Source organism: Leptonychotes weddellii, chromosome X (genome assembly GCF_054177405.1).
Source record: "Leptonychotes weddellii isolate Sample4059 chromosome X, ASM5417740v2, whole genome shotgun sequence".
Classification (NCBI taxonomy): Eukaryota; Metazoa; Chordata; class Mammalia; order Carnivora; family Phocidae; genus Leptonychotes; species Leptonychotes weddellii.
This window is the reverse complement of record NC_138385.1, coordinates 39,239,876-39,258,519: the sequence shown is the minus strand read 5'-3', so window position 1 is coordinate 39,258,519 and position 18,644 is coordinate 39,239,876. Positions and strand designations below refer to the sequence as shown.

Below are 18,644 nucleotides of genomic sequence, written 5' to 3'. Positions count from 1 at the left end.
AAGACTGTTGAATCACAGACCTGTACCTCTGAAACAAATAATACATTATATGTTTAAAAAAAAAAAAGAAGAAGATAGCAGGAAGGGAAAAATGAGGGGGGGAAATCGGAGGGGGAGACGAACCATGAGAGACTATGGACTCTGAGAAACAAACTGAGGGTTCTAGAGGGGAGGGGGGTGGGGGGATGGGTTAGCCTGGCGATGGGTATTAAAGAGGGCACATTCTGCATGGAGCACTGGGTGTTATACGCAAACAGTGAATCATGGAACACTACATCAAAAACTAATGATGTAATGTATGGTGATTAACATAACAATAAAAAAAGAGCATGGAGGGGCGCCTGGGTGGCTCAGTTGGTTGAGCGACTGCCTTCGGCTCAGGTCATGATCCTGGAGTCCCGGGATCGAGTCCCATGTCGGGCTCCCTGCTCAGCAGGGAGGCTGCCTCTCTCTCTGACCCTCCCCCCTCTCATGCTCTCTATCTCATTCTCTCTCTCAAATAAATAAATAAAATCTTTAAAAAAAAAAGAGCATGGAAAATTTAGGGTGACTATATAACCACTGCTAACCACTGCCTCCCATATCCTTTTCTTTGAAAATTTTACATCTGCCAAAGAGGTCTTACAAATCCATGTCTCAGCATAGCAGCCCAAGACCTAGATTAAGGATAGTTTCTTGACCCTCAGGGGCAAATTTTCTTTCAGGCAAGTGGTTGCCTTGGGAATTTCTCTCCTTTCATTGTCAAGGTCTTGGCCTCCCTCCTCTAGGACTTTTAAAGCTTAGCTCCTTGTCAGAGGCACTTTGTGAGCAAAAGACCCTGGTCCATCATTCAACAAGGCCCATATGGATCTGAGTACTTGTCCATTTTGTCTTGCAGGACAGGCGTGGGTTTTCTGACTAGAGAAATCAATATGCAGCGATAGAGGGAGTCCCTCTGTTTGGAATGGTTTTCAACTCCTGGCATCTACTCACCACTCTCCATTTATATGTTGTTTCTACCTGCCTGGAGGACCTGTCAGCAGTACTGGTATCTGGTGTGATCTGCAGAACACAGGTCACATAATGAGTACACAGTAAGAGTTAAGAAAGAACAGTGATCAATTAGGATTAGGGCATGGAAACCAGTAGAAGCTAACATAGCTATAAATCCCTGACTGTTTGAGTGTTTGGTGCTTGGACCATACGAGTTGTGTTTTGAATATCACTCTTTCCTCCCAGGAACCAATTAGAATCACTCATTTTCAAGGCAGTTGCTACTAGTGAGACCTAACCAAGCGCATTGAATAGAACACTCTTCTCAGGAGAATCCTGCCAACTAGAATTCTTAACCATAAAATGCCACTGGCCATGGGTGGGGTAGAGGTCACGCCTGGACTCACCTGCTTTGTTGCGCATCCCTTTTAACCCTTTACTGGATGCCCAAACCTGGGATTTCTGACAGGAAGGGGTGTAGAGAGTGAGGGCTATGGCCCAGCTTGCCAGGCCTGGAAACCATCCCCACATCCTACTTCATTTTTCACAGGGGTGCCTCGAAGAACTTTAGCCATGGCACCCCCGACCGGTGCCTTACTTCTTTAGCTATAATAATCCACCCTACCACTCTCCGTGCCTTTTCTCTTGTATCTCTATGTGAAATGCAGGTGGAGGGAACCCAGGTGAGTGAGAAAGCAGCAAGAACTTCTTGCTGTTGGCACGGAGATAGCACGAGCTGGGGGTCGTGGGGGTCAGGGGCTTGTACTTCCATCCCTATGCCTCTGAAGTGCACGGCTTGGGGCCAGGGAGCCCAGGAGGCTCTGCTGTCAGGTGGTGGGCAGAGTGATGTTAACAAAGCACTCAAAATGTGCTGTGTGAGGATGATTCAAGGATCCCACGCCATCCCACGCTCATGCTAGTCTCCACTTCCAGGAACTAAAATAGACCTCTGGTGCTAAGAAACAGCAAGCCTTTTATATCTGCTTAGAGAAAGGAGCCCAGTCCTAAGAACTATCATGCCATTCAATACAACGGAATGTTACCCGGCCATTAAAGATGACAATTACGTACGTTGCACAAGTGGGAAGCAGAATGTAAAATAATGTTAAATGAAAGCAGCAAAACAGAAAACAGCCTGTACACATGCTGATCACAGCTATGAAAAACATACATAGAAGGGTTCATCCCTAAAGAACCTAAGAGAACAAAGAGTGCCACAGTCCTTTTAGACTCCACCCCCCCTCCGCCAACCCCTTTTGAAATTGTCATCTGGTCACATTAAGGTTACAGAAACACCTGCCTTTTAGCTGATAACAGGAGTTCACGCCACAGTTCATTTGATCCAGGGAATAGAGAAGGAACTGAGTGCTCAGGGGGCTGGTGCTTTAAAATGGGTTGGATCCTTACGCTTCCCACTCCTCTCATGTTCAGGGCACCATTTCAGGCTTAGCACTACAGTGAGAAATTCCTTCCAAACACCTAGCTGACCAAACTCTAAGATGGGAGCTGAAGACAACATATATATTTGGACATCCTTTTTTTTCAGCTTTTATTTATTCTTTCAGTTTTTATTTTAAGTCCAGTAAACATACAGTGTTAGTTTCGGGTGCACAATATAGTAATTTAACACTTCTACACATCACCCGGTGCTCATGACAAATGCCCTCCTTAATCCCCACCACCTATTTTACCCATCCCCCCACACCCACCCACCCTCTCTGGAAACCATCCATCAGTTTGTTCTCTATAGTTAAGAGTTTATTTCTTGGGGCACCTGGGTGGCTCAGTCAGTTAAGCATCTGCCTTCAGCTCAGATCATGATCTCCTAATCATGAGATCAAGCCCCGTGTCAGGCTCCCTGCTCAGCAGGAAATCTGCTTCTCCCTGTCCCTCTGCTCCTCACCAGCCCCCCCGACTTGTGCCTTCTCTCTCTCTCTCTCAAACAAATAAAATCTTTTTGAGAAAGGAGTCTGTTCCTTGGTTTGCCTCTCTTTTTGTTCCCTTTGCTCGTTTGTTTTGTTTCTTAAATTCCACATATGAGTAAAATTATATGGAATTTGTCTTTCTCTGACTTACTTCACTTAGCATAATACTCTCTAATACTCTATTTGTCATTGCAAATGGCAAGATTTTATTCTTTTTGGGGCTGAGTAATATTCCATTGTATATGTATACCCCCTCTTCTTTATCCATTCATCAGTTGATGGACACTGGCTGATCCATCGTTTGGCTATTGCAGACAACACTGCTATAGACACTGGGGTGCATGTATCCTTTTGAATTAGTGTTTTTATATTCTTTGGGTAAATGCCTACTAGTGTAATTGCTGGATGGTAGGGTAATTCTATTTTTACCTTTTTTAAGGAACCTCCATACTGTTCTCCAGAGTGGCTGCACCAGTGTGCATTCCCATCAACAGTGTAGGAGGGTTCCCCCTTCTCCGCATCCTTGCCAACACCTGTTGTTTCCTGCGTTGTTGATTTTAGCCATTCTGACAGGTGTGAGGTGATGTCTCATTGTAGTTTTGATTTGTATTTCCCTGGTAAGTGATGTTGAGCATCTTTTCATGTATCTGTTGGCCATCTGTAGGTCTTCTTTGGAAAAATGTCTATTCATGTTTTCTACCCATTTTTAATCAGATTATTTTTCCTTTTGGTTGTTGCCTTTTAGAAGTCATATTTTGGATACTGACCCATTATCAGATATGTCATTTGCAAATATCTTCTCCCATTCCATAGGTTGCCTTTTAGTTTTGTTGTTTCCTTCACTGTGCAGAAGCTTTTCATTTTGATGAAGTCCCAACAGTTTATTTTTGCTTTTGTTTCCCTTGCCTCAGGAGACATACCTAGAAAGAAGTTGCTATGGCCAATGTCAAAGAGGTTACTGCCTGTGTTCTCCTCTAGGATTTTGATGGTTTCCTGCCTCACATTGAGATCTTTCATCCATTTTGAGTTTATTTTTGTGTATGGTATAAGAAAGCGGTCCAGTTTCATTCTTTTGCATGTAGCTGTCCAGTTTCCCAACACCATTTGTTGAAGAGACTGTCTTTTTCCCATTGGATATTCTTTCCTGCTGTGCCAAAGGTTAATTGACCATATCGTTGTGGGTTCATTTCCAGGTTTTCTATTCTGTTCCAGTGCTCTATGTGTCTATTTTTTTGTGCCAGTATCATGCTGTTTTGATCACTACAGCTTTGTAATAACTTGAAGCCCCATAATTGTGATGCCTCCCCCTTTGCTTTTCTTTTTCAAGGTTGCTCTGGCTATTCAGGGTCTTCTGTGGTTCCATACAAATTTTAGGAGTGTTTGTTCTAGCTCTATGAAAAAATGCTGTTGGTATTTTGATAGGGATTGCATTCAATGTGTAGATTTCTTGGGGTAGTATAGACATTTTAACAATATTTGTTCTTCTGATCCATGAGCATGGAATAAAAACTTCTTTGTGTCATCTTCAGTTTCTTTCATCGGTGTTTCATAGTTTTCAGATTACAGGTCTTTCACCTTAGTTATTAGTTTTATTTTTAGATATCTTATTGTTTTTGATACAATTGTAAATGGGATTGATTCCTTGATTTCTCTTTCTGCTGCTTCATTATTGGTATATAGAAATGCAACAGGGGCGCCTGGGTGGCTCAGTCGGTAGAGTGTCTGACTTTTGATCTCAGGGTTGTGAGTTCAAGCCCTGCATTGGGCATGGAGCCTACTTAAAAAAAAAAAAAAGGAATGCAACAGATTTCTGTATGTTGACTTTGTATCCTGCAACTTTACTGAATGCATGTATCAGTTCTTGCAATTTTTTGGATGAGTCTTTTGGGTTTTCTATATAGAGTATCATGTCATCTGCAAATAGTGAAAGTTTTACTACTTCCTTGATGATTTTGAATACCTTTTATTTCTTTTTGTTGTCTGATTGCTGTGGCAAGGACATCCAGTACTATGTTAAATAACAGTGGTGAGAGTGGGCATCCTGTCTTGTTCCTGACTGTAGAGGAAAACCTCTCAGTTTTTCCCCATTGAGGAGGATATTAGCTGTGGGTTTTTCATATATGATCTTTATTCAGTTGAGGTATGTTCCTTCTAAAGCTACTTCGTTGAGGGTTTTTATCATGAATGGAAGCTGTACTTTGTCAAATGCTTTTTCTGCATCTATTGAAATGATTACATGGTTCTTATCCTTTATGTGGTATATCATGCTGATTGATTTGCAAATGCTGAACCATCCTTACAACCCTGGAATAAATCCCACTCGATCATGGTGAATGATTCTTTTAATGTATTGGTGGATTCAGTTTGCTGATATTTATTGAGAACTTCTGCATCCATGTTCCTCAGGGATATTGGCCTGTAGTTCTTTTTTCAGTGGAGTCTTTATCTGGTTTTAGTATCAGGGTAATGCTGGCCTCATAGAATGAATTTAGAAGTTTTCCTCCCTTTTCTACTTTTTGGAATAGTTTGAAAGGAATAGGTATTACCTCTTCTTTAAATGTTTGGTAGAATTCACGTGTGAAGCCATTTGGCCCTGGACTTTTGTTTGTTGGGAGCTTTTTGATTACCGATTCAATTTCTTTGCAGTTTATCAGTCTATTCAAGTTTTCTATTTCTTCCTGTTTCAGTTTTGGTAGTTCATGTTTCTAGGAATTTATCCATTTTTCCCAGGTTGTCTAATTTGTTGGCATATAGTTTTTCATAATATCCTCTTATATTTCTCTGGTGTTGGTTGTTATTTCTCTCTCATTTGTGATTTATTCGGGTCCTTTCCTTTTTCTTTTTTGTTAAGTCTGGCTAGTGGTTTATCAATTTTATTAATTGTTTCAAAGAACCAGCTCCTGGTTTCATTGATCTGTTTTAATAGGTTTTTTTTAGTTTTATATCATTTATTTCTGTTCTAATCTTTATTATTTGCTTCCTTCTGCTAGCTTTATGCTTCATTTGTTGTTCTTTTTCTAGCTCCTTTAGGGGTAAGGTTAGGTTGTTTATTTGAGATTTTTCTTGCTTCTTAAGGTAGGCCTATATTGCTATATACTTCCCTCTTAGGTCCACTTTTGCTGTATCCCAAAAGTTTTGGATCACTGTGTTTTCATTCTCTTTTGTTTCCATGTAGTTGTTCATTTCTTCTTCGATTTCTTGGTTCATCCATTCATAGTTTAGTAGCATGTTGCTTAACCTCATGTATTTGTAGTCTTTCAAAATGTTTTCTTGCAGTTGACTTCTAGTTTCATAGCATTGCTGTCAGAAAAGGGGCGTGGTATGACTTCTATCTTTTTGTATTTGTTGAGGCCTGATTTGTGACCTAATATGTGATGTGTTCTGGAGACTGTCCCATATGCACTTGAAAAGAATATGTATTCTGCTGTTTTAGGATGGGATGTTCTGAATATATCTGTTAAGTCCATCTGGTCTAGTGTGTCATTCAAAGCCATTGTTTCCTTGTTGATTTTCTGGTTAGATGATCTGTCCACTGATGTAAGTGGGGTGTTAAAGTCCCCTACTATTATTGTATTATAATCAATTAGTTCCTTTATGTCTATTAATAATTGTTTCATATATTTAGGTGCTCCCATGTTGGGTGCATAGCTACTTACAATTTTTATGTCTTCTTTTTGGATTGTCTCCTTTATTATGATATAGTGTCCTCCTTTACCTCTTGTTACAGTCTTTGTTTTAAAGTCTAGTTTGTCCAGGGGCACCTGGGTGGCTCAGTTGGTTGAGTGTCCAACTCTTGGTTTTGGCTCAGGTTGTAATCTCAGGGTTGTGAGATCGAGCCCCGCGTTGGGTTCCACACTCAGCGGGGAGATTCTTTCCCTCTGCCCTTCCCCCCACTCATGCACTCAAGCTTGTGTGCACTCTCTCTCTCTCAAATAAATAAATAAATCTTCAAAAAAAGTCTAGTTTGTCCAACATACATATTGCTACTCCAGCTTTCCTTTGACACCCATTTGCGTGATAAATACTTCTCCATCCCCTCATTTTCAACTGTGCGTATTTTTAGGTGTAAAATGAGTCTCTTGTAGGCAGCATGTAGATGGGTCTTATTTTTTTTTATCCATTCTGACACCCATTTTATCCATTTGTTTGACTGGAGCATTTATATTTGGACTTCTTTTAGGTCAGGCTGCAGTGTTTTGAACCAGGCTAACTTATACTGAAAGAAAGGAACTGCTTTTTGATAGGCTGCCAGAAATTCCTTATCGTAAAATAATAGCTACATGCTACTCCTGCCCCTTGTCACCTTGTCACAGGTAATGCATATGCCCATAACTGGGTATCTGGGTGAGCACTATTCTATCCCTGGAGCCCTGGCCTGAACACCTGCCCACACTTGGTTTTACTAGAATTAGCTTTCAATCAGTATGCTTAGTTTTTAAAAGACTATGTTTAGGGTTTTTTTTTTTAATTTTGAAATAATTTTAGATGTGCAGAAGAGCTGTAAACATAGTACAGAGTTCCTGTATACACTTCACCCAGCTTCCCCTAACATTAACATCTCACATAACTCTGGTACGTTGATCAAAACTATGACACTAACAATATAGTACAATACTATTTACTGAACTACAGACTTTATTCCAACTTCACCGGTTTTTCCACTAATGTCCTTTTTCTGTTTAGGATCTAATCTAGAATCCTACTATGCAGCATTTATAGTGTGTGTAGTTTAAAAAAAAACAAACCCACCCCTGGAAACTAGTTTCCTTTTAGGAAGTGGAAAAGGTAAGTCAGTAGAGGTTGTGTGCAATTTATGATCCTGAGCTATTCTACCCAGAAGGGAACTTTATCACTTCCGTACCAAAGCCCTTAATTCAGGACACCTCATCACGGTTATTTTCAGAAAACATGTCTTACATTAGCACTTCTCACAGCAGTACAAAGGGATTTGACAAGTGGGTTATTTTAGTAACCAATATTTTGAGGGTGACAAAATGAGAGGGATGGCCTTATCTGTTTTCTATGCTTCATTTTTTTCTCCAAACTCTATTTAAACTTTTTACTAGAAGTTGCAATATTTGACTATAACATAAATGCTGAGAAACACCAACACCAACAGGGAAGAGACTCTTTCCAATGTGTCGTTGGTTTTATTTGCCTGAAATTAAGTACTGAAATCTTACAGAAACCAAACTGATTGGGTTATTTTGGCTTGTTAATCTCCAGAGAGGGAGAATAACTCTAAGAATAACTCTCGCCTTACTGCACGCAAACTAGGAGCCAGGCAATTTGCGAGGTGCTTTACAAATAATGTCTTGCTGAATGGGTCATGACAATCCCATGAGCTACGTACTATTATTACCCTTCTTTTACAGGGAGAGGGGCAGGGAACAGAGGGTTGGAGAGGTTAAGTAACTCACCCAACGTCACACAGCACGTAAGTGATGGAGCCGGGATTCAAGGCCAGGTCAGACTGATTCCAAAGCTGGTCCTCTTGGCCAGCATGCTATATTGTCTCTCTGAGTACCTGCACATTTCAGACACTGGACTGGGTGCTAAACAGAGATACAACAGCGAACAGGAGATAGCCCTTATGGCTTCAAACCTTACAGTCTAGCTGGAGGAGGAAAACTATTAAACAGCTAAGTATATATAATAAGGACCTCTCTTCTCCTCAGATATTCCTTGGACTGGTTACAAATCAAGGTGATCAGTAAAATGCAAGCAGGAAATGCCAACACTTTTAAATATTTAAATTCCTTTTTTAGGTCCTCAGAGCAAAGGCCTCTCCCCCTCCGTGTACTCTGAGGATCCCTAACAGTTAGGAATGGACTTGATATTGACATGTTCCTCCACCAAATGAATCTGGGCTGGATGTCAGCATTGCCATCCCACTTAATCTTTGAGAAGAAACAATGGGAAATATAATGTGGAAATACATATAATGATAGAACCAAAGCAGCTGATAGAAAATGTTTAAGTCTGGGACATAATTATATTCCATTTCAATTGTCCTTTTGCACTTGAATTAATTGGTAAGCTCTGAGGGAGCTTCAATTGGTTCATGACTGCATTTTATGGCCATGCCATTTTGAAATACAGCTCTTAGAAAAATGACAATGGGGCGCCTGGGTGGCTCAGTTGGTTAAGCGACTGCCTTCGGCTCAGGTCATGATCCTGGAGTCCCTGGATCGAGTCCCGCATCGGGCTCCCTGCTCGGCAGGGAGTCTGCTTCTCCCTCTGACCCTGCCTCCCTCATGTGTTCTCTCTCATTCTCTCTCTCTCAAATAAATAAATAAAATCTTTAAAAAAAAAAAAAAGAAAAAAGAAAAATGACAATGACGTCCCTGTAAATTATAAATTGGCAATGTGATTTTGAAGATGAAGGGTTGGAAGACTTACAGCTCAGCAAATGACAATAATTCTCTTCTCCCTTCCAAACCCCAAACCATCAAATACCTTAACCTCGTGGTTCTCAACACTTGGCTGCACATTGGAATCACTGGGGGAACTTCAAAATTACCAACGCCTATGTCCCACCCCAGAGGCTGTGATTATTTAATTGGTGCTGGGTGTGGCCTGGGTTTTGGAAGCTTTAAAAGATCGCTGCGGAATTTTATTATGCAGACAAGTTTGGGAACCACAGCCCTAATCGGAGGATAATAACCCCGACCGCACATTATAATCACCTTGGGGGATCTTTTAAAACTCCAGATCCTTGAGTCATACCCCAGATCAATTAAATCAGAATATCTGGGGTTAGGGACCAAGCCCCAGGAACCAGGAGCTTTTTTTAAAAGCTCCCAGATGAGTCCATCATGCAGCTAAGACTAGGAACCACTGCCATACGTAAAACTCCAAACCTGCACTCAGGGCAATGGCAAAATTGCACTCAGAGGTTCAGCAACTCTAGGTTGAGCCTAATGAGAAGAAGCTAGTTCTGAAGACAGGTCAGAAGCAGGCTGAGGAGAATTCCTTAAAACAACTGTCCTACATTAATGTTAAAATGAGCTCACTTTTCGGGGTGCCTGGGTGGCTCAGTGGTCAGGCGCCTGCCTTCAGCTCAGGTCATGATCCTGGGGTCCTGGGATTGAGCCCTGCATTGGGCTTCCTGCTCAGTGGGGAGCCTGCTTCTCATTCTCCTGCTCCCCCAGCTTGTGCTCTCTCGATCTCTCTCTCTGTCAAATAAATAAATAAAATATCTTAAAAAAATGAGCTCACTTTTCTCTTGCCATGGGTGAAGGTTACTTTAAGGCTTGGCTAGAATTACTAGGAATTGATGGTATCTCAAGCCCACTCTCTACCACACCTACCAAAATAACTGCTGGAAGAATGGGAAAGGGAATGCTTTCAAGGGATGAAAATCTTTTCAAAGGAGTGCAAACCAGTGCTTAGAGACCCTGGGTGGGTCTAGACGAGGAGGAAGCAAAAAAGCAAGATATTTGGCCTATGCATTACACACCTAGTTTTTTATCTGCAATCTGATGTGCACTGTCACTCATCAAGTCAAATACCAGGCTTGGAGACAAAAACCCCAGACCATGGTTTTCAGCCTTACTTGCACATTAGAGTCATCTAGGGAGTTTTTAAAATAACGATGTTAGAGCCACACCCAAAATGAAGGCAATCTGACTTTCTAAGGAGGTGACACCCAGGAACCTCTGTTTTGAAAGGTCCCCAGGTGGTTCTAATGTGCAACCAAGGTTGAGGAACAGTTGCTCTGAACAAGTGGGTCTCAAACTTGAGTGAGCATCAGAATCCCCTGGGAGTATGTTACAACACAGATTGGTGGGCCCCATCCCCAGTTTCTCATCGAGTTGGGGTGAAGTCTGAAAGTTTGCATTTCTAACAAGCTCCTAAGTGATGATGCCAATCCTGCTGGTCCAGGGGCCACACTTTGAAAGGCAAAGCCCCACCTAGACCACTGGTTCTCAATCCTGGCAGCACATGAGAATCACTGGGGTGGAGGGCATTTTTTAAATACTGACACCTAAGACCCTTCTTAAACCAATTAAATTGGAATGTCCTGGGTCCAAGGCTCAGTACTTTAAATTGCTCTCCAGGTGACACTAATGTGCAGTGAAGTTCGTGATCCACTGCTCTAGACCTAGATATTTTACAGTTGGAAGAGATTTAGTACAAACCCTTAAATCTCCTGGTAATTTACAGCTACTTTAGCTACTACTGGTATACATATGGCAACTCCAATTTCCATTGTTCTTTCTTTTTTTTAATATTTTACTTATTTATTTGCCAGAGAGAGAGAGAGAGGGAGAGTATAAGCAGGGGGAGTGGCAGGCCAAGGGAGAAGCAGGCTCCTTGCTAAGCAAGGAGCCTGATGTGGGACTCGATCCCAGGACCCTGAGATCATGGCCTGAGCCAAAGGCAGATGCTTAACCATCTGAGCCACCCACAAGAATGCCTTGGGGCGCCTGGGTGGCTCAGTCATTATGTGTCTGCCTTCAGCTTGGGTTGTGATCCCAGGAGTCTGGGATCGAGCCCCGCATCGGGCTCCCTGCTCCGCGGGAGGCCTGTTTCTCCCTCTCCCACTCCCCCTGCTTGTGTTCCCTCTCTCGCTGTGTCTCTCTCTGTCAAATAAATAAAATCTTTAAAAAAAAACAAAAAAAAGCACAAGAATGCCAGCTAAGAAAAATAGACTGGATGACAGAATTAGGAAATCAACATTTTCCAACCCCAATTAAATCACCAAGCCAGGGAATACATTTTAAAAATCAGAAAACCAAATTACTGAGTCAGGAAACAATAATCAACGGATGCTAAAATATTTAGGTGAGATGTTACTGGGGAACAGGACAATCATATGGTACCAAAGTAACACCCCACAGATTTCTTGTTAATTATAAAGAGAAAATCACATGGAGAGTTCTGAGGGCCACCACCTAAATAATCACCTTCACTAAGAGTGGACAACTTACATTACATGCCTCCTGCTAAGATGTGACATAAAGCACACGACATTGCTTATGAAGCATTCTTATAAAAAAATGGTTTAATCGAATCAAATCAAGCTTCTGATCCCAAGCACTTCTCATTTACAGGAAATTCAGGGGCTGGAAGGAAGAGCTAAACACCACCATAAGGAAACAAAGCATCCTATTCCGGGATACAGGACCAGTGCTTAAAGCAGGACAGTCACAGGATGGCTGGTGACACTACAATTAGATTCCTAATGTGGGGCAGAGCCGGTCTCTTAAAGTCAATGCCATTTAAAAAAAAAAAAAAAGGGGGAGACTGTTCTAAATTAAAAGAAACACACCCAAATGCAACATATGAACATATAGCCATATATACAGCTATCAAAGACATTTAGGAGGGCGCCTGGGTGGCTCAGTTGGTTAAGCACTTGCCTTCAGCTCAGGTCATGATCCCAGGGTCCTGGGATCAAGTCCCACATCGGGCTCCCTGATCAGCGGGGAGTCTTCTTTCTCCTTCTCTAATAAATAAATAAAATCTTTAAAAAAAAGACATTTAGGGGCACCTGGGTGGCTCAGTCGGTTAAGCATCCGCCTTTGGTTCAGGTAATGATCCCGGAGTCCTGGGATCAAGCCCCGCATCGGGCTCCCTGCCCAGCAGAGAGCCTACTTCTCCCTCTCCTTCGTGCTGTTCCCCCTGCTTGTGCTCTTTCTCTCTAATAAATAAATAAATAAATAAATAAATAAATAAATAAATAATCTAAAAAAAGACATTTAGGAGACAGCTGGGGAAATGTGAATACAGAGCAGTGCTACTCAGCCAGCCCATAGATGTAAATGAACTATGTCACTAAGCACATTGTTTTATTCAGTTTTTTGTGACATACTTTCTCAGTGAAGTATGTGGTTCACTGATATACTATGGTCCAAGCTCCTTATCTCCCTGTGTACCATCAAGCGGTCTGCAAACCATACTTGAAGAAGCACTGGATTAGATATTAGATAATATTTGTGAAGATCAGTGAGGTACTGTTAATTTCTTTTAGCTGTGCTTATGGTATCATGTACCATAGAGTTACATAGAAAAAGGTCCTGCTTAGAAGATGTATGCTGAGGGATTAAAGGTGAAATGGCATGTCTACAACTTACTTTCAAATAGTTTACCAAAGAGCGGATACACAGATAAAGTAAATATGGCAAAATTTAACATTTGCTGAATCTTGGTGAATATATTGGTGTTCGTTGCGCTATTCTTTCAACTTTCTTGTAATTTGAAAGTTTTCATGATAAAGATGACAGAAGCATGATTCTAAAATCATCTTACAAGATAATAACACTAACAAAATTAGCAGGAAGCTGATTATACAACCAATTCTATATTCCTAGGGGAATATCTAAGTTAAAAACAGAAAGATAAGTAAAATTAGCCAGAAGAGGTAATGAAAAGTGCATTCCAAGCTGAGGAACAGAGTATGAAAAGGACCAGAATTGGAAGAAATTTATCTTTTCCAGGAAAAGGAATTTAATGCATAGAAAAATAAGGCTGTCCAGATTATGAAGGGGTATTGAGGGTGCATCAAGAATTTTAGACTTTTTGGAGCATCTGAGTGGCTCAGTCGGTTGGGTGTCTGCCTTTGGCTCAGGTCGTGGTCTCGGGGTCCTGGGGTCACAGCCCGAGCCAGGCTCCCTACTCAGCGAGGAGTCTGCTCCCTTCCCCTCTGCCCCTACCCCAAGCTCATGCTCTCTCTCACTCTCTCTCTCAAATAAATAAATAAATAAAATCATTTAAAAAAAAGAATTTTGGACTTTTTAAAAGCAATAAGAAGCCAATGACAGATTTTAAGCACTGGAGAAACATAATGACATTGGCATTTTAGAAAACTCACTATGGCTATAGAGAATGGAATGGATGGGGGCAAGAGTGGATACCGCAGCATCAGTTAAGAAGATGGCTTTCTGAGGGGCACCTGGGTGGCTCAGTCAGTTAAGCATCTGCCTTCAGCTCAGGTCATGATCGAGCCCTGCATTGGGCTCCCTGCTCAGCGGGGAGCCTGTTTCTCCCTCTGCCTCTGCCCCTCCCCCTGCTTGTGCTCTCTCTCAAATAAATAAATAAAATCTTTAAAAAAAGAAGATGGCCTTTTGAGCAATAATGTGGTAAGAAACGATGGTAACCTACAGGGATGGAGACTTGTGATATGTTGGATGGGAGAAGGAGATAGAGAAGAAGGACTCAGATATAATTCCCAAGCTTTTGGCTTGAGTGACTGAGTAGATTGGTATATTCATCAAGACTGGGAATACAGGAGCAAGAACAAGTTTGGGGGAGAGATATGAAGCATGCAACATTAGATATGTTGAGTTTGGAGTACCCAGAAGATATCCAGGTGGAACCCCCTTTGTAGGCAGTTGGTATGAGACTGAGAGACCTAACTCTGGTTTCTGGCTTAGGTAACTAATAGACAGTTTTGCCATTTACAGATATGAGGAACAAAAGAGAAAAGTCGCTTTCCCATTACATAAAATGAAAATAGGGAAATGAAAATAAAACTTATCGGACTGCCATAAGTCAACACTTTTTTTTATCACTTTACATTATTTCCTTCTAGCATTTTTTAAATGGATATGTATGTAGTAGCTTTAATGGCCACATTTTTTTCTGAGAAGGAGGCTTCTCCATAAGTATTTAGGATCGAGAAAAATACCAGTTGACCCAATATCATTTTATAAATCAGATTTTTGTACATGTCTTTAGGCTGTTAAAAGATTTAAAACACAATCTAAATTGTTGGACAAGTAACCAAGGACAACTCCAGAGTTGAAGAAATCATGGACTAGAGGATGTCAGTTTCCATATCCAGTTTATTATATACTGGATCATTAGGGGATTGTGGAGCTTTCTGCATCCATACTACATAGCACAGTTACAGGTATTCAGTCTCTTCTTTGAAGATCTTCTTTCCCACAGTGTCTCTACTATAACCAATTCTCCTTCCATAGGTGAGAGCTGATTGGTGCTATTGTTCCTACCATTTTTAAAGGGTATTCTAGAACTTCAAAGCCTAGAAAACCCAAAGGGATGAAGCTCTGAGATCACGTAGTCACCCTGCAATCACATTATAGTTTACGCTGCTTTTTATTAAAAAAGCTAGATTTGTTTCTAGTTCTAATCCTTGGCCACTTAAGGAATGCAGACATATCTACCAAAATCTCTCAGCAAATACAGAGACCCAAGTCAATGTGTTATTATTACCAGCTGCAGAGAAAAACTTAGTTATATTGTCTCCACACCACAGAGTCAGAGGAGATTAGACTGAACTAGGACCAAGGGAGCCATGACAGGCTGACAGCAATAGGAAAGAACAGTCTAGATCTAGGGCTGAGGAGTGGCCACAACCAAGCCAACATCTGTGAAAGCAAGGGAACCTGAAAACTAAGGTTATAAATCTGTATCAGATAGAAGGCCTGCTATAGTTGACCCTTGAACAACACAGGTTTGAACTGTACAGACGGACTTACACACGGATTTTTTTTCAATAAATACCATACAGCAAATGTATTTTCTCAATAACATTTTATTCTCTCTAGCTTCCTTTCTTGTAAGAATACAGTATATAATACATGTGACATACAAAATCTGTGTTAATTCACTGGTTCTATTATCAGCAAGGCTTCCAGTCAACAGCGGGCTAATAGCAGTTAAGTTTTTGAGGAGTCAAAAGTTACAGGTAGATTTTCGACTGTGTAGGGGGGTCAGCAGCCCTAACCCGTGTTGTTCAAGGGGCACCTGTATATTCTTCCTGCTTGAGATCCAAAGGTTGGTTTCTCCAATAATGCTCTCAGGATCTGCAATGTAGCAAGATGCCAGACCTGGAAGGTACTAAAATTCCAGCCTTAATAAACAACCTGCAGGGGCGCCTGGGTGGCTCAGTCGGTTAAGCATCTGCCTTTGGCTCAGGTCATGATCTCAGGGTCCTGGAATCGAGCCCTGCATCGGGCTCCCTGCTCAGCGGGGAGTCTGCTTCTCCCTCTCCCTCTGCTGCTGACCCCACTTGTGCTCATTCGCTCTCCCTCAAGTAAATAAAATCTTTAAAAAATAAAAAATAAACAACCTGCATCCCATAGGAGGTGGCTTATCGAGTGAAGAGGAGCACCAGCTCACAGTGTAGGGTGTGGGGGAAGAGATCCACAGGCACAGCTTTTCTCAGGACAAAAGGCTCACCAACAAGCTTCTTAGCAGAGTCTGGAGGACAGCACAGCCTGGAGAAACAGATCATAATATTAGTTCCTAGATACCAAGGAGAACCTACAGGAACACCACTTCTTAAAAATTAAGCCCTTCCAGGGCATCTGGGTGGCTCAGTTGCTTAGGCGTCTGCCTTCGGCTCGGGTCATGATCTCAGGGTCCTGGGATCGAGTCCCGCATCGGGCTCCCTGCTCAGCGGACAGCCTGCTTCTCTCTCTCCCTCTGCTGCTCCCCCTGCTTGTGTGCTCTCTCCCTCTTTCTCTCTCTCTGTCTCTGTCAAATAAATGAACAAAATCTTTAAAAAAAATTAAGCCCTTCCCTGTGTTCCAACAGTCCCCTATGTTTCTCTCTATAACACCATTTACCATATTTAATATAACTACTTGGGTTTTTTTAACCATCTTCCTCAGTGGAGTATAATTTTTTCAAGGGTGGAAACGAGGCAAAAACTGTTTATTATTCATCACTGTGTTCCCAGTTTGTGATACAGAGTTCAATAGTGAATAGAGCAAGCAGCCTAAGTCATATATGTTTCTGTATGATTTGTACATGAAGGGTAATTAATTAACAAATATTACTGGCTTATTCTATTGAAATTTTTCAAAGATTACTCATTTCGCTTATTTCAAAGGCAGTCCAGCAAAAATAAGCACAAAAATTCACCTATAAACTCACCAAGGAGAACCACTGCTAACTTCTCAGGATATATCTTTCTAAATATGTATATTTAAATTGGCTTCTTAAAATGGAGTCACACTACATATTGTACATACTGCTTTACAACTAGTTTCTTCAGTTCATCAGAGATCATATCCATCTGTCCACTACATGTCAGTCTACCTCACATTTATTGGCTATATGGTATTTCATTAAACGTGTGTACCATAGTTTATTTATCTAATCCCTTGCTATTGGAAATTTAAGCTGTTTCTAACACTTTACCATTTCAAAAAGTCCCTCTATGAATATCCTTAATAGTTATATCTTTGCACACATTTTTAGTTGTTTAGTAGAATGGCTGAGGTGAAGGGTTTATATGTTTGTAAGACCCTAAGACATGTACCACTAAACTGTTCTAAAAAAGGTTGTACCAATTTACTCTCAAACCAACAAAGCAGAAGAGTTCTTGTTTCCCTGGCTGACTCTCAACAGTTTAAATAGCACTGTCCCACTGAAATCAGAACAAGGCAAGATATTCACTATTGCTTCTACCATGGAACATTTTTTAAAAAAATTTTTTTAAAGATTTTATTTATTTATTTGAGAGAGAGAGGGGAAGAGAGAGAGAGAGCATATACAGAGGGAAAGTAAGAGGGAGAAGCAGGCTTCCCGCTGAGCAGGGAGCCCGATCGAGCCTGGGCTCGATCCCAGGACCCTGAGATCATGACCTGAGCCGAAGGCAGACGCTTAACTGACTGAGCCACCTAGGCACCCCTAAAAGGGAACATTTTCTTATCCAGTGTAATAAGAAAGTATTGGAAGGAGAGAGACAAAACCGGTTTTGATATGGTGGTCACATGGCCAGCTACCAAGAAAATGGCCAGCTACCAAGCAAGAGAATCAACTAGAAAACAAATAAAACTAATAAAAGAATGAGGAAGCTGGACACAAGGTTAGCAATAACCACTTAGAAAAAGTAATGAAAAAGATCCCATTCATAATAGCAATAAAAACTTTACAATATCTTATATTAACCTTAAGAAGAAAGACCTATATTAGAAAAATTACATACACACACACATATATATATATGGCTTTAGAGAATCATATAAGACTAGAGTAATTGAAGAGACATATCACATACTTATAATGGAAGAGACTGAGCATCCTTTCACGGTTCATAAACACATTTATATTTTCTTTCTCCTGTTCATTTTTCTTTTGTGCTTTTTCTTTTTATTTCAAGCTTTTATTTAAATTCCAGTTAGTTAACATATAGTGTAATATTAATTTCAGGAGTAGAATTTAGTAATGCATCACTTACATTCAACACTCAGTGCTCATCATAAGTGCCCTCTTTAATACCCAGCACCCATTTAACCCATCTCCCTGCCCACCTCCCCTCCAGCAACCCTCAGTTTGTTCTCCATAGTTAAGAGTATCTTTTATGGTTTGCCTCTTTGTTCCCTCCATGCTCATCTGTTTCATTTCTTAAATTCCACATATGAGTGCAATCATATGGTATTTGTCTTTTTCTAACTGACTAATTTCACTTAGCGTACTACACTCTAGCTCCATCCATGTCATTGCAAATGGCAAGATTTCATTCTTTTTGATGGCTGAGTAATATTCCCGGGTGTGTGAGGGCATATATATATATATACACACACATATACACACACACATATATATACACGTATATATATACACACCAGAACTTCTTTATCCATTCACCGGTCAATGGACATTTGGGCTCTTTCCATAGTTTGGCTATTGTTGATATTGCTACTACAAACATCAGGGTGCATTTGTCCCTTCAAATCACTACTTTTGTAGTAGTGCAATTGCTGGATCACAGGATAGTTTTATTTTTCAGTTTTTGAGGAACCCTCCATATGTTTTCCAGAGTGG

The 18,644-nt window shown here is 40.9% G+C and overlaps 1 protein-coding gene across 1 annotated transcript in view; it reads right to left on the bottom strand.

Annotated features, from left to right (window-relative positions):
* Positions 1-2,735: 2,735 nt before the first annotated feature.
* Positions 2,736-18,644, bottom strand: part of TRMT2B (tRNA methyltransferase 2B) — a 59,131-nt gene continuing 43,222 nt past the window's right edge. Inside the window, 3 exon segments of the mRNA XM_081809321.1 lie at positions 2,736-8,452; positions 9,914-10,075; positions 15,940-16,087. Coding sequence (XP_081665447.1) covers positions 15,961-16,087 — 127 coding nt within the window. The 3' untranslated portion in view covers positions 2,736-8,452; positions 9,914-10,075; positions 15,940-15,960.